The sequence below is a fragment of the Chiloscyllium plagiosum genome, unplaced genomic scaffold (genome assembly GCF_037043375.1).
Source record: "Chiloscyllium plagiosum isolate Xiang-an unplaced genomic scaffold, Cpla_swu_hap1 HiC_scaffold_27, whole genome shotgun sequence".
NCBI lineage: Eukaryota > Metazoa > Chordata > Chondrichthyes > Orectolobiformes > Hemiscylliidae > Chiloscyllium > Chiloscyllium plagiosum.
Window position 1 is genome coordinate 7,266,735 of NW_028270165.1, and position 16,456 is coordinate 7,283,190.

The 16,456-nt window shown below is 47.1% G+C and overlaps 1 protein-coding gene across 1 annotated transcript in view; it reads left to right on the forward strand.

Moving 5' to 3' along the window:
* The first annotated feature begins 712 nt into the window (after positions 1-712).
* The window catches only part of LOC148142986 (uncharacterized), a 30,478-nt gene continuing 14,734 nt past the window's right edge, over positions 713-16,456 (forward strand). The window contains 2 exon segments of the mRNA XM_087975769.1: positions 713-819; positions 10,646-12,148. Of these exon segments, the coding sequence (XP_087831895.1) occupies positions 11,033-12,148 (1,116 nt within the window). The 5' untranslated portion in view covers positions 713-819; positions 10,646-11,032.

Consider the following 16,456-nt stretch of genomic DNA (forward strand, 5'->3'; position numbering starts at 1 on the left):
CACCTCCTCCAAGACTTCCGTTTCCCTGGCCCCCAACGCCTCATCTTCACCATGGATATCCAATCCCTCTACACCTCCATCCGCCATGATCTTGGATGCTGCCTGAACTGCTGTGCTCTTCCAGCACCACTGATCCAGAATCTGGTTTCCAGCATCTGCAGTCATTGTTTTTACCACCTTGATGAATCTCCAGTGCCGACAGGGAATGGAATCCCTTCCCCCATTCCCCACATTTCCACAGCTTCTCCGCGGTTCTGGTATCCTTTTAGCTCCCTGTTTCTGATGAACAAGTGAAAATGTGATCATACTCAGGAAACGTGTACAGTCACCCCCTACTGCGAATAGTGTAATGGTTCTTCATCTGTGTATCTGTTTACAGCTCCTTCCCACAGACACCTCACTGGGGCACACTCTCTCCCAACAAGGGGAAAAGACATACAAATGTTGAGGAGTCAGACAAAATGCGGAAGCAATAAAATGTCGAAACACAGGGGAAAAAAATTGTGGCCCCCTGTTGGCATTTGGACACTTAAAATCTGTCAGAAACACCAACATCCCAAAGAGCATACTGCGCATGTTTGTCGGTGTCAGCAAGCTAGTGGGCTTGCTCGTCACTCTGCGTTAAAAAAGGCGCGCGACCTTTTTTTGATTGTCCAATAGGGAGTCCTGGAGGACCGGAAGGACGTTGGTGCTCCTGCCAATCAGAGTCACCCCGTTGTCTGAATGCGGAAGTTGGACAATGAGGTTCCGAAGCTGCTGCTCGTGTCTGAATGAAGATTGAGCTTTATCCCAGACTGCAAATTCCTCTATCCATTATTTGTGAGTACGGCGCTCTCTTCTCTTGCCATTTTTTCCATTTAATTTTCATTTTGGGTTCGGTTGTTGACTTGCAGCAACTAAAAGGAAAGGGAGTGCGTTGGGGTGGGGACAGACTCTGGAGACGGTGCTCCAGGTCTGTCTTAATTCGCAAAATAGACAGGCGGGAGGCTGGAAGAACACACCAAGCCAGGCAGTATCAGGGGGTGGAGAAGTCAATGTTTCCAGTGTAACCCTTTTTCAGGATTGGGGATGAGTGTAGGGGGCGATGCAGATAAAGGGTGTGCTGGGTGGTGAAGTGGGCATAGGGGTAGACAGGTAGAGGGTTCGACCTAGGCAAAAGTGAGGACTGCAGATGCTGGAAACCAGAGTTTAGATCAGAGTGGTACTGGAAAAGCACAGTAGATCAGGCAGCATCCGAGGAGCATGAAAATCGACGTTTCGGGCAAAAGCCCTTCATCAGGAATTTCCCCAGATTAGGGGAGTCCAAAGCTGGAGGGCGTATGTTTGAGGTGAGAGGGGAATGATTTAAAAGGGACGTGAAGGACAACTTTTTCACATAGACGGTTGTGCACGTATGAAACGAACTGCTAGAAGAGTTGGTGGAGGCTGGTACCATTATGTTTAAAATGCATCTGGCTGGGTACATGAAACGGGATGGTTTGGAGTTGAATGGGTCACGTGCTGGCAAACGGGACTAGATTAATTTCAGATATGTGGTCGGCACAGACAAGTTGGGCCGTAAAGTCTGTTTCCATGCTGTGAAAGCAGAAGTGTGGCTGTGAAGACGGGACATTCTGAGCAGCTTTCAAAGATGTAAAAACAATGACTACAGATGCTGGAAACCAGATTCTGGATTAGTGGTGCTGGAAGAGCACAGCAGTTCAGGCAGCATCCAAGGAGCAGCGAAATCAACGTTTTGGGCAAAAGCCCTTCAGGAATAAAGGCAGAGAGCCTGAAGTGTGGAGAGATAAGCTAGAGGTGGGTGGGGGTGGGGGTGGGGAGAAAGTAGCATAGAGTACAATAGGTGAGTGGGGGAGGGGATGAAGGTGATAGGTCAGGGAGGAGAGGGTGGAGTGGATAGGTGGAAAAGGAGATAGGCAGGTAGGTCAAGTCCGGACAAGTCATGGAGACGGTGCTGAGCTGGAAGTTTGGAACTAGGGTGAGGTGGGGGAAGGGGAAATGAGGAAACTGTTGAAGTCCACATTGATGCCCTGGGGTTGAAGTGTTCCGAGGCGGAAGATGAGGCGTTCTTCCTCCAGGCGTCTGGTGGTGAGGGACCGGCGGTGAAGGAGGCCCAGGACCTCCATGTCCTCGGCAGAGTGGGAGGGGGAGTTGAAATGTTGGGCCACGGGGCAGTGTGGTTGATTGGTGCGGGTGTCCCAGAGATGTTCCTTAAAGCGCTCTGCTAGGAGGCGCCCAGTGTTTTGCCCTTACTGGGAGCAGAAGAATACAATGAAGTCTTGCATTTGTGAGAGAGCAACTGAGTAAGGGAGTACATCTGGGATTTTGGTGGAAAATGGGAATTCTTTGCACTGTGGGGTGAAGCTCAACCCTATCCAGTTATTTCAGCTCATGGGTGAGACTCGGCAGTTCATGCAGGCAGTCAATCCAGGTAATATTTTATAAATTCCTGCTTTGGAAATAGAACCAGTCTGATTCCAGATTGGGATACAGACAGACTCTGATCTCACACCTTTAATGCATGGTCTGAGCTGAGATGATACCTTTTGTTATAAAACCTTAAGCTATTTCAATAAAGTGTCTTTCAGGAAGTTCTGGGATTTATATATTAATGATACCTGCAGACCACTCTGAAAGGCTTAACGATCCAAGTTTGTTCAATATATTATTTCAGTGGCAGGACACTAATGTTTTTCTATAAATTCTGTGCCTTATGATGTTATTCTCCACAATCACCTGATGAAGGAGCAGCACTCCAAATGCTGGTCCTTCCAAATAAACCTGTTGGACGATAACCTGGTTGTGTGTGATTTTTTTTTTTTAACTTTGTACAGGTTAGGGTGGATTGACCATGCTAAAGTGCTCACTGTGACCAAGGAGGTGCAGGTGAATTGGCTGTGCTAAATTACACATCGTGTCCAGGAACAGATTGGTCATGCTAAATTACCTGTGGTGCCCAGGAATGTGCAGGTTAGGGTTAATTGGCCAGGCTAACTTATCCAGAGTGAAGATCTAGACCCCTCTTAAGGAGCCTTTTGGTTCGAGATCGGTCTAAAGAATCAATGGAATGCGTCTGTACAAAGCAAGGCTATCAGTTTAATAAGGCACAATTCTGTCCAGCAACACAGCGGTTAAAGCTTCTGTGTTCCATGGTGAAGTTGTGCAATTACATTTGAAAATTACACGTTATTTATTTAAGTTTTTTTTGAGACAGTACAGCCTTAATTTCAAGAAAATATCAATCGAATATAATAAGGTGACATGATTCACAGCAGGTTAATCCAATGATATTTCCTGAGAAAGGAGTCTTAATTACGTAAATCATCATGCCATGGTCGCAGCTCAAGGTTAGTTCAATTGGTCAATTAATGTGTCAGTGTTCATTTTAAACAAACTCCATTGTCCTCTTATCTTTGGATTTTAGCTTAATTCTGCAAAACAGCAGGACAAGTTCACAGAGTTCGATCATTATTCTCGGCCATTTTGTTCTATTATTTTAAATTGAAAAGCCATTTTGTGGTTAGTAAAAATCTACATATACTTGTTGCGTCTGACAATAACCTAAATTCAAATTTTCGATCCTCACCTGAAGGATCAGAGTCTGAGGGGTGACCTTACAGATGTTTGTAAGAGGCATGGAGATGGTGAAGACCCAAGGTCTTTTGCCCAGGGTAAGGGAGTCCAAAGCTCGAGGCCATATGTTTGAGGTGAGAGGGGAATGATTTCAAAGGGACCTGAGGGGCAACTTCACGCAGAGAGTGGTGCATGTATGGAATGAGCTGCCAGAGGGAGTGGTGGTGGCTGGTACAATTACAACATTTTAACAAGCATCTGGATGGGAATATGAATAGGAAGAGTTCAGAGGGATATGGGCTACATGCAGACAAATGAGACTAGATTAGTTTTGGATATCTGATCAGATGAATTGGACCAAAGGGTTTGTGTCAGTGCTGTATGACACTAATCGTCTTTGGCGAAAGCAGAAGTGTGGTTGTGAAGACTGGACTTTCAGAGCAGTTTTCAAAGATGTTTTGTCCTGTCTGGGAGCAGAAGAAGTTACAATGAAATCTTGCATTTGTGAGACAGCGACTGAGTAAAGGGAGTACATCTGCGATTTTGGTGAAAAATGGGAATTCATTGCACTGTGGGGATGAAGCCGAACCCTATCCAGTCACTTCTGCTGGTGGGTGAGACCAGGCCTCAAGACTAGGGGGAGTAGATTTAGGACAGAGATGAGGAGGAGAAAGTGAGGACTACTGCTTTTCCTGGAGTGTAGTGAATCTATGGAATTCTCTTCATTAAATATGTTCAAAATGGGTTTTTGCATGGTTGGGGAATTAAGGGTAGTTGGGGCAATGCTGCTAGGAGGAGCTGAGACGATGGATAGATCGGCCATGATCGCAATGAAGAACGGGGCAGGCTAGATGGGCAAAATGGCTGACTCCTGCTTTTATTCCTGAAGAAGGGATTATGCCCGAAACGTCGATTCTCCTGATTCCTGGATGCTGCCTGACCTGCTGCGCTGTTCCAGCAACACATTTTCGGCTCTGATCTCCGGCATCTGCAGACCTCACTTTCTCCTCCTGCTTTTATTACTGTGAAACTATTTCCCACAGCTAACCCATCACTGGGCACTATGGGTAATTTAACATAGCGAATCCACTCTAACCTGCACCCTACCTGGACACCATGGGTAATTTAGCACAGCCAATCCAACTGAATCCGCACAACACTGAACACTGGGTAATTTAGCATGGTCAATCCACCCGAACCTGGACAAAGTTAAACATCACACAACACCAAGAAGTATTAGCTTTCGGAGCACTGCTCCATCATCAGGTGGTTGTGGAGTACAAGATCATAAGGCACACAATTTATGGAAGAAGATTAAAGTGTCCTGCCACTGAAATGATATATTGAACAAACCTGGATTGTTACACCTCTCATCTTGTACAGTGGGTTGCAACTATCATTCATATGTAAATCTCGATAACATAAGGTTTTATCACAAAAGGTAACAACATCTGGGTGGCATGGTGGCTCAGTGGTTCTTAATTTTGCCTCACAGCGCTTGGGACCCAGGTTCAATTCCAGCCACTGGCCACAGTCTGTGTGGAGTTTGCACATTCTCCCCGTGTCTGCATGAGATTTCTCCAGGTGCTCCGGTTTCCTCCCACAATCCAAAAATATGCAGGTTAGGTGAATTGGCCATGCTTAAATTGCCCAGTGTGTTACATGCATTGGTCAGGGGTAAATATGGGGAATGGGGCCTGGGGGGTTACTCTTTGAAGGGTTGGTGTGGACCTGTTGGGCCAAAGGGCCTGTTTCCGTACTGTAGGGAATCTAATCCAATCTCAGCTCAGACAATGCATTAAAAGTCAGAGTCTGTCTTTATCCCCACCTTGAATCTGACTAGTTCTGTTTCTAAAGTAGGAATTTATAAAATACAACATGTTCTGACAGCTTGTAGATTGTGTATTTTTGAGCAAAATAGAATTTATTTGAAAATATAATTCTGCAAATGCAAATTCACCCCCATGGACTTGTGTGTGCTTACAGCTAAAAAGTTTATTTCTGTGCTGTGTATCTCTGTCTATTTGGTAACAGATGCTTTATTTCTGTTGGCATAACTATTGTTGTAAGTCATAGCTGGGTACTAATAGTTAGATATAAAGCAAAGAGAATTCCTCAAATAGGGCACTATCAGAATCCTGGGAGACCCCTATTTCTGGTTTACTTCCCATTGACAAACATTAAGCATCAGCACCTATTTATTTCTATTTTTTTGTTTCACTTTTCTTGTTTGATTCCCTGGTACGACTACACTCTGTGTCTGGTCGGTTGTCAGGCTGGGAGATAGTGGATTGGGGTTCGATTGACTGAATGTTGTATTGTTCTGGAAGGTGTAAAGGGGTGGGGGGGTGGGGTGTTGGAGAATCAAAACTTCAGCAGAGCTGAGAACAGACCAACATCTTACTCTGTGGGAACAGGAGATCAACAGAGGACAGAGAAACCAAGACCTGAAATCCGACCTGACACCGGATTACTGTGATCAGTGTTTTCATTAGCAATGCCAACCCTCTACCTTCACCTAGCTTCCCGTTTGACTACCCCCTCGATATTCAAGATTCAATCCTTGTCGTCCTGAAGCCATGTCTCTGTAGGGAGTCTCAGATCATAATTATTCTCTTCAATGTGTGCAGTCAATTCATTCACTTTTGAAACAGTGCAGCACACATGCAGACACACTGTTTTCGGTTTACATTTTTATGATCTTTGCAATCCAGTTTTAATTGCTGGTACATTTACTCTCCTTGTCTCCATCATTCTGTGATGTTCATTTCCCACATCACTACATTGCTCACTGGCCTTGATTGGGATTGGCCATAGTGCCCAGGGATGTGCAGGTTAGGTGTATTTGTCAGGGTAATGTAGAGCGGTAGGGGAATGGGTCTGGGTGGGTTCCCCTTCAGAGGGTCGGTGTGGACTCGTTGGGCCGAGTGGCCTGCTCCCACACTGTGGGGATTCTCTGAAGCGAAGGGATATTTGCAAACGGCGCAGGACAGCGCAGGCGCAGTGCGTGCGCGCGGCTTGGCCCCGCCCATCCGCTACATTCATGACGTCACAACGCGGAAGTGACACTGAATGAATGAAAATCCCTCCGTCTGGGCTAATCCTGGGGCGGGAAAATCTGTTCACTTGTAGCAACGGGAGTCAATCCAGGGAGGGAGCAGACCCTGTCAACTCAGGTATGGGAGTTAGTTACCAGGTGAGGAGGACAGAGATTGGGAGGAGTAGATATCTTTTCTGTTTTCCTTTTCAAAATGCACCCGATTTCCACAAGTAAATGCAACAGGTAAAAGTACAGCAAATGCAGCTTCAAGCCGGCTGTGCATCCTCTGTTCTTCCTCTGCCTTGGCTCCAGCACTTTTGGCTTCCTTTGCCTTCTCCACTCCCGCCGGGTGTTGATACCTCAATGTTTTTCCGGTTGTCTTTTGTAGGCTTTGAAAACTTTCCCAATCGTCTGAGTACAGGATTTGGGAGATTATGTTGCAGCTGTACAGGACATTGGTTAGGCCACATTTGGAATACTGTGTGCCGTACTGGTCTCTCTGCTTTAGGAAGGATGTCATAGAGTCATGGATGTTGTGAAACTTGAAAGGGTTAAGAAAAGATTGGCAAGGATGTTGTCAGGGTTTGAGCTGATCAGGATGGAGCTGTTTTCCCTTGAGTACCAGAGGCTGAGGGGTGACCCTACAGATTTCTATAAAATCATGAGTGGCATGGATAGGATAAATAGACAAAGTGTTTCTCTGGAATGGGGGAGTCGAGAACTAGAGGGTAATAGGTTTAGGGTTGGGGGGGGATTTAAAAGGGCCCTAAGGGACTACTCTTGTATTCAGAGGGCGGTGCATGTAAGGAATGAGCTGCCAGAGGAAGTGGTGGATGCCTTTTGAAAGGCATCTCGCTGGGTATATGAATAGAAAGTGTTTAGAGGGATATGGGCCAAGTGCTGTCAAATGGGACTAGTGATTGAGGATATCTGATCGGCATGGATGAGTTGGACCGAAGGGACTATTTCTGTGCTGTACATCTGGTAGACAATGGTCCTCAGAATTCTGTTCCCATTATGCTCACTCTTGGTCATGGTGACAGTATCACATTCTGAAATGAGAAAAGACCTATAAATGCGCAAGGGAAGAGTTCCGTTCTGGGTGTGTACATGGAGATGGGTATAGTTACTTATGATGCATAAGGCCTGTTGTTCCCCAGCCGGTGGAACGCAAGCCATCTTTGTACATGTGCAGGAGGTATAAGGCTCCTTTTGTCTTACACGAGTGGGCGTGACAGGTCTCAAGTAGGCAGGTGATGTTATGTGGAACATGAACAATTGCACACCCATAGCCGGTTCCATTAAAGCAATTCTCATACGACCATGCAGTAGAGTGAAAAGATGTCAGCAAACTGGTAACAGGAGGCTCATATGGTGTTGGAAAGTGATACTGTATTTCTCTGCGGAGGGTCGGCAGTAGGGAGTCTGATGAATAGAATGGAATCGGGGACTGGGGACGGGGCAAGTAAGTCATCTCCCGATAGAGAGGAGTAACATACTACTGCCTCTGGGGTGAAGAGCGTTCTGTGGGCCTGTATACATAAGTTGTTTGTGGATTGAAGAGTTTCGCTTATCAGGCTTCTCTTTTCTCGAGTCGGTCCGTCCTACAAAAAGGGATGGTGTTCCTGGGCGGCCTTAAAATATTTACCATAATAACAGAATGGATCACTTTTATCCTCACTAGGCTTGCGTCTGCAGGTAAAATCAAATAAACAGGTTCGGTTACGATATGATTTCTACTGTCCAGGTGGACCATCTGGTCTTTCTGATGTAAGAATCCATTGCAATAATCAATCTTCATCACGTTCCACACGTCAAAGGCGTCTGGTCCGGTGCACTGGATGACATCTCCTCAGCATGGGTGGTGGATAATCTCTGATCATTCCTGATCACATCGATGCTTAGTGGCGTTCCCCATCAGGATGTTGTACGTGATCAGAAAGGTGAGGAGATAGCGATCCCCCACATGTCCCTCCTCTTAGTTCAAGTATCTGTAATAAGATTAACATTAGAACAACAGCAAGATTCAAAACCCAACTGGACAGGGTCCACTCCTTTTGTTGGGATTCCAGGATTCTCTCCTCCTCTTCGCCCCCCCCCTCTTTGATTGATGCGGTCAATCAATTTACAACGGTGCAGTTGGACCCAAGCTGAGCGCCCAGCGACTGTGACCGCCGTAGGGGTGGGAGGTAAAACCTGGAAGCGGCCATTCCAACGAGGTTGGAGACCTTTGCCAGTCCAGTTCTTGATGAGCACCAACGAACCAGGCTCTACCTGTGACAAGGCTGAAAGGGAGGGAACATTGCTGTAGGCCACACGCTCCTGGGAGTGAAAGGCACGCATAACACTAGTTAGAGCAAGAACATAACCAATCATTGCTTCGGTCATGTGCTGGAAGTGGACTGAGAAGGGAGCTGAATCATTCCAAGGGGTACGAAGGGGGTGACCAGAGAGACTCTCACCTGGAGACAGTAGCATCTTGCCTGCAGACATGGATCGCATCTGGAATAAGGCCACAGGGATTAGCATAACCAGGAGAGGCCAGACTTGGCCATTAATTTGGCAAGTTTAGGTTTGAGTCTGGTTAAAACATTCAACAAGGCCGGCCGCCTGAGGATAAGCACCATGCGGTTGCCGACAAATACAAAGCTGGGAACAGAGTTCTCCATTAATATTACCTACAAAGTGTGGTCCATTGTCCGAGCTAATGTACGCAGGTATACTGAAGTGGGGAATTATTTCCTTAAACAAAATCTTCACCACAGTCTCAGCAGTAGTGTTAGGAGGAGGGTAGGCTTCAATCCACTTAGGAAAGACATCAACAATAAGCAAAACATATTTATAATAACTCAACACATTTCTCCAACTCAATGAAGTCCAGTTGAAGTGTCTCCAAGGGACCCTCCAGTAAGGGAGTTCTCGTAGAGATACTTGAACTAACAGGTGGGGGATCGCCTACCCACTGACCTGTTTGACCACGTACAACATCCTGATCGGGAAAGCCACTGACTTGAGTATCGATGCGATCTGGAATGATCGAAGATTATCCTGATGTCATCTGGTGCACCAGACCTGACGCTTTCAACGTGGAGTCGCTTGAGCGATGGCGTGAGCTGCCAGAGAAAGTGGTGGGTGCTGGTACGATGACAAGTTAAAAGGCTCCTGGACGGGCATCTGAATATGAAGGGTTCAGATGGGTCAGGGCCAAGTGATGGCAAATGTGACTGGAGTCACAGAGATGTACAGCACAGAAACAGACCCTTCGGTCCAACTCGTCCTTGCTGACCAGATAGCCAACTCGGACAGATTGGGCCATGGGTCTGTTTCTGTGCTGTGTAACTCTAATTGTCTTCAGTGAACGCAGAAGTGTGGTTGTGAAGGCTGGACTTTCAGAGCATGTTTTGCTCTGACTGGAAGCAGCTGAAAATGTGTTGTTGGAAAAGCGCAGCAGGTCAGGCAGCATCCAAGGAGCAGGAGAATCGACGTTTCGGGCATGAGCCCTTCTGCACTTTTCCAGCAACACATTTTCAGCTCTGATCTCCAGCATCTGCAGTTCTCACTTTTTCCTGACTGGAAGCAGGAGAAGAGTTTGACTGAAGTGTGTCGGTGTTAATGTCTCATTTTGCTCCCACCTTCCTGGAGTCATTAACCATTTTGTATCTGGTCCTTCCTCAAGAAGCTGCATTGCAGGTTCACCCTGAATTGACACACTTTTTTTTTGCTTCCCAAAATCAGACCTGCTGACTCTCAGCAGGATCCCAGTGTTATGAAAGATATTAACTTTCAGGTGGTTGTATCCAAAATTCAGAGAGATGTCAGTCTTGATGCTTTTGCTTTTTCTGCCCCTGTAAGATCCTGAATCAGCACCTTCAGGGGAATTAGTTAGAGCAGAGTGAGAACAGAGGGGGAGAGAGAGTGGGATGGTGCTTTCAATTTTGTGGAATAACAAAAGAATATTCCACAGAAAGTAGAATTGCTTGTTCTGAATTTCTCCCCTGTACTGATGATCCCTTTTGTAATCCCTTTTTGCAGAGTATTTGAAAATCTGAAGACTGAAGTTTCAAAATCAATGAATGAAGGGCTTACGCCCGAAACATTGACTCTCCTGCTCCCCGGATGCTGACCTGCTGTGCTTTTCGACTGACTGTCCAGCGTCTGCAGTCCTTACTTTGATGTCAATGTCTGACAGTCATTCAATCCTTCGGGACCGCAACTATTTTTGACTGTGATTTCTGTGAGAGGGATCAACGCTTTTTGGTTCCTGTTTGAGGACATTTTCAGCATCAGTGGGACTGGACGAGAGACCCAACTGTTGCAGCGCACTGTGTGTGGAGCCTGAAACAGTTATACGGCCTGGAAAGGGGATTTCACAGCAGGGAGGGGCTCCTCACGTGTTTGTGTGCAGCTGAAGCTGTGGCCATGGAGAAACCTGAGGAATCCCACCCCGTGGAGAAACCGTGGAAGTGTGGCGACTGTGGGAAAGGCTTCCTTTTCCCGTCTGCCCTGGAGACTCATCGGCGCAGTCACACCGGGGAGAGGCCATTCCCTTGCACCGACTGCAGGAAGGCCTTCAGACATTACTCCCACCTATTGGCCCACCAGCAGGACCACATGGGGGAGAGGCCCTTCAGCTGCCCAGATTGTGGGAAGGCCTTCAGGTATTCTTCCACCCTGCTGAGCCACCAGCGGATCCACACAGGGGAAAGGCCCTTCAGCTGCCCTGAGTGTGGGAAGGCCTTTACCCACGTCTCTGCCCTGCGGAGCCACAGGCGTGTCCACACCGGGGAGAGGCCCTTTAGTTGCCCCGAGTGTGGTAAGGCCTTTACCGACATCTCCTCCCTGATGAGGCACCAGCGGGCCCACACGGGGGAGAGGCCCTTCAGCTGCCCCGAGTGCGGGAAGGCCTTTACCCACGTATCCTCCCTGATGAGGCACCAGCGGATCCACACGGGGGAGAGGCCCTTCAGCTGCCCCGAGTGCGGGAAGGCCTTTACCCACGTATCCTCCCTGATGAGGCACCAGCGGATCCACACGGGGGAGAGGCCCTTCAGCTGCTCCGAGTGTGGGAAGGCCTTCAGCAATTCCTCTACCCTGCTGACCCACCAGCGTGTCCACACGGGGGAGAGGCCGTTCACCTGCTCTCAGTGTGGGAAGGGCTTCACCTGCTCCTCCGCCCTGCTGAGGCACCAGCGTGTCCACACAGGGGAGAGGCCCTTCAGCTGCCCCGAGTGCGGGAAGGCCTTCAGCAATTCCTCTACCCTGTTGGCCCACCAGCGTGTCCACATGGGGGAGAGGCCGTTCACCTGCTCTCAGTGCGGGAAGGGCTTCACCTGCTCCTCCAACCTGCGGAGCCACCAGCGGATCCACACCGGGGAGAGACCCTTCAGCTGCCCTGAGTGTGGGAAGGCCTTTAGCGATTCCTCCAACCTGCTGACCCACCAGCGGATCCACACCGGGGAGAGGCCGTTCACCTGCTCTCAGTGCGGGAAGGGCTTCACCCGCTCCTCCCACCTGCGGAGCCACCAGCGAGTTCACGTGCCATCGCAGGGGGATTGAAGGAGTGATGGCCGAGTGCTATTATCGATTGGACCATCAACCCAGTTCCAGGGACTCCGGGTTTGAATCCCCCCACGACAGATGGCAGAATTGGTATTCGGTCAGAAATGTGGAGTTGGGAATCTAACGATGAGAGTGTTTCAGGGAGGGGGTGGTGCGGGGGAGAAAGCCCCCATCTGATTCCCTCTCTCCCTTGTTAGGGAAGGGAACCGCCATTGTGGGAAAGGATTCACTCTGTCATTCCAGCTGCATCCTTTCCCCGGTCTGGCCTACACGTGACTCCAGCAGTCTGGTTGACTCTACACTGCCCCTTCCTGGCAAAGGAGTGGAGGCAAACTTACTTGGAGACAAGGTATGGGTTGAAATTGCTGAGTGAGGCAATACTTTCTCCAGGTCACGGCTTTACCAAGGATCCAATTACAAAGGGACAACTTGCTGCTGGCCAATAGTAAAGACAGTGAGGGGGGGTGGGACAAGGGGAGGTGTGGTGCGTGCACTTTGACCTTGAGCTGTTCAAAAAGCAACTACTTTTTTCTCTGCTTTTTTGCTGGGGGGATCTGAAGCTGTAACAAAGTTGGGTTGCAATAAAGGTTACCTGAACTTACCACCGGGCTCAGACTCTCATTGAAAGCTTTGAGCTCCAAGAGGTTTTTGTTTTAAAGCTGCTCATTTCTTTCAGCCTCCTGCACTAAGTTTAGGACATAGAACAATCCAGCGCAGAACAGGCCCTTCGGCCCTCGATGTTGCGTCGACCTGTGAACTATTCTCAGCTCGTTCCCTGATACTATCCCAAAATCATCCATGCACTTGTGTAAGGATTGTTTAAATCTCCCTAATGTGGCTGAGTTGACTACCTTAGCGGGGAGGGCATTCCGCTCCCTTACCACTCTCTGCATAAAGAACTTGCCTCTGACATCTGTCTTAAAGCTATCCCCCCTCAATTTGTAGTTATGTCCTCTCGTACACGCTGACGTGATCATCCTAGGAAAAAGTCTTTCTCTGTCTACCCTATCTAATCCTCTGATCATCTTGTATGTCTCTATCAAATCCCCCCCTGAGCCGCCTTCTTTCCAATGAGAAAAGGCCCAAGTCTCTCAGCCTTTCCTCATAACACCTTCCCTCCAGACCAGGCAACATCCTGGTAAATCTCCTCTGCTTTTCCATTTTTTTTTTTGCCCTCTGCTTTTCCAATGCTTCCACATCCTTTCTGTAATTGGGTGACCAGAACTGTACACAATATTCCAAGTGTGGCTGCACCAGCGTTTTGTATAGTTGCAGCATAATATTGCGGTTCCGGAACTCGATCCCTCTACCAATGAAACCTAACACACCGTATGCCTTCTTCACAGCACTATCCACCTGGGTGGCAACTTTCAGGGATCTAAGCACATGGACTCCAAGATCCCTCTGCACATCCACACTACCAAGAATCTTTACATTGACCAAGTACTCTGCCATCCTGTTATTCTTCCCAAAGTGCATCACCTCACATTTAGCTGCATTGAACTCCATTTGCCACCTCTCAGCCCAATTCTGCAGTTTATCCAAATTTCCCCCTGCAACCTGTAACATTCTTCCAAACTGTCCAGTACTCCACCGACTTTAGTGTCGTCTGCAAATTTACTAATCCATCCACCTATGCCTGTGTCTAAGTCAGTTATAAAAATGACTAACAGTAGTGGTCCCGAAACTAGTAATCGGACTCCAGACTGAATATTTTCCATCAACCACCACTCGCTGCCTTCTTCCAGTTTCTAATCCAAACTGCTAGATCACCCTCAATTCAATGCCCCTGCATTTTCTCCATCAGCCTCCCATGTGGAACCTTTTCAAAGGCTTTACTGAAGTCCAAGTATACCATATCAACTGTCCTACCCTCATCTACATGCTTGGTCACCTTCTCAAAGAACTCAATGAGGTTTGTGAGACGCGACCTGCCCTCGACGAAACCATGTTGACTATCTGAAATCAAATTGTTGCTTATTAGATGATTTTAAAATCATTTAAAATCATCTAATAATCCTTTACAATAGAAGTAAGGCTCACTGGTCTATAATTATCTGGGTCATCTCTGCTGTCCTACTTCAACAAGGGCACAATATTTGCAATCCTCCAGTCCTCGGGTACTAAACCCGTAGACAATGATGACTCAAATATCAAAGCCAGAGGCTCTGCTATCTCCTCCCTAGCTTCCCAGAGAATCCTCGGATAAATCCCATCCAGCCCAGGGGAGTTGTCTACTTTCACTCCTTCTCAAATTGATAACACCTGTGTGTAACTAACCTCGATCCTTTCGAGTCTAATATCTCGTAACTCATTCTTTTCCTGAGTGAACTCCGATAAGAAATGTTCATTTAGCACCTCTCCGAACTCTACAGGGTCCATGCTCAACTTCTCACTTCTGTCTTTGACTGGCCCTATTCCTACCCTAATCATCCTTTTATTCCTCACATATCTATAGAAAGCTTGAGCGTTCTCCTTTATTCTATTTGCGAAAGACTGCTCGTGTCCTCCCTTTGCTCTTCTTAACTCTCTCTTTAAATCCTTCCTACGTGATTTGTAATTCTCCATCGCCTCATCTGTTCCATCTTGCTTCATCAACACATAAGCCTCATGGAACAGCATCATAAGACACAGAACTTATATCAAAAGATCAGTGTCATGCAACTGATAGAATATATTGAACAAACTTAGTCTTCATCTCTTAGAATGGGTGCGGGCTTTGGTTCATTAATATGTAACAATGTTCTTGAGATGACTGAAGATTTTATTTAAAAAAGACATCTCCGCTCAGACAATGAATTAAAGGTGTGAGATTTGAGTCTGTTGGTATTCTAATCTTGAATCAGACAGGTTCTGTTTCCAAAGTCGGAATTTGTAAAACATTAGATGCATTGACTGCCTGCAGATTGTGTGCTTTTTGAACAAAATTGAATGTATCTGCAAATATAATTCTGCCAATACAATTTCACCCCAAAGAGTAGTGTGTGTGTATCTGTGTGCATGTGAGTTTGTGCATGTGAGTTTGTGCATGTGTGTGTGTAAACATGCTTGGGAAAGTGAGTGTGTGATGGAGTATGAGCCTGTGAGTGTGATAGAGTGTTGAGGGGTGTGTATCTGTCTGCCTGAGAGATAGAGTATGTGTGTGTGTGAGAGAGAGGCTTAATAAAAGCAAGGGGTTGTACAAATAATGGTCGGGCCATGAGTCGTGCTATAGAACAGGCAGACATGGGGGGGGGGGGGGTGTTCAGGTACATAGTTCTTTGGAAGTTGCACCACTGCTAGACAGGGTGGTTAAGGTGGCATTTCGCAACATTGCCTTCATTGTTCACACCATTGAGTATCGGGGTTGGGACATCATGTTGAGGTTGTACAGGATGTTGGTGAGGCCACTTTCAGAGTACTCAGTACAGTTCTGTTGGCCCTGTAATAGGAAGAATACTATTAGAGAGGGTTTAATAAAGATTTACCAGGATGTTGTAAGGACTGGAGGGTTTGAGTTAGAAGGAGAGGCTAGGTCTTTATTCACTGGAGCACAGGACGTTGGGGGGGTGACCTCATTGAGATTGATAAAATCATGAGGATTGGAGGTAAGGTGAATAACAAAGGGCTCTTGCTTAGCATCGGCGTGCTCAAAACTAGGGGCCATTTTGTTTTAATGTGAGGAGAGAGATTTAAAAGGAACCGGAGGGGCAAAAGTTTGAAAGAGGGTGATTTGCATGTGGAATTAACTTGCTGAGGATGTAGTAGCTGCAGGTACAGTGACAACATTGAAAAAGCATTTGGATGGGTACATGAATAGAAAGGTTTAGAGGGATATGGGCCAAATGCAGGCAAGTGGGACTGGTTTAGTTTGGAATCCTGGTCGGCATGGACGAATTGGACCGAAGTGTCTGTTTCTGTGCTGTATACCTTTATTGAAACCAGTAGAATTCTGAAAGGGGCTTGACAGGATAGATGCAGATAAAATGCTCCTTTGGTGGGGAGGGTCATCGAATTCCGACAATGTGGAAGCAGACCGTTCAGCCCATCTGTTTCACTCTGGCCCTCTGAACAGTACCCCAACCATACCCAACCCCTTACTGCGTATTTCCCATGACCAAGCCACCCTAACCTGTACATCCCTGGTCACTATCGGTAACTTAGCACGGCCAATTCTCCCTAACCTACACCCGAATCTATAACTTACCTTCTCAAGAATGTAATTTAAATGCAGAGCTTTTCTAAGAAAAATGTCAGTCTGACTCAACATTGGGACACAGACAGAATTCACACTTATTGTCTCTA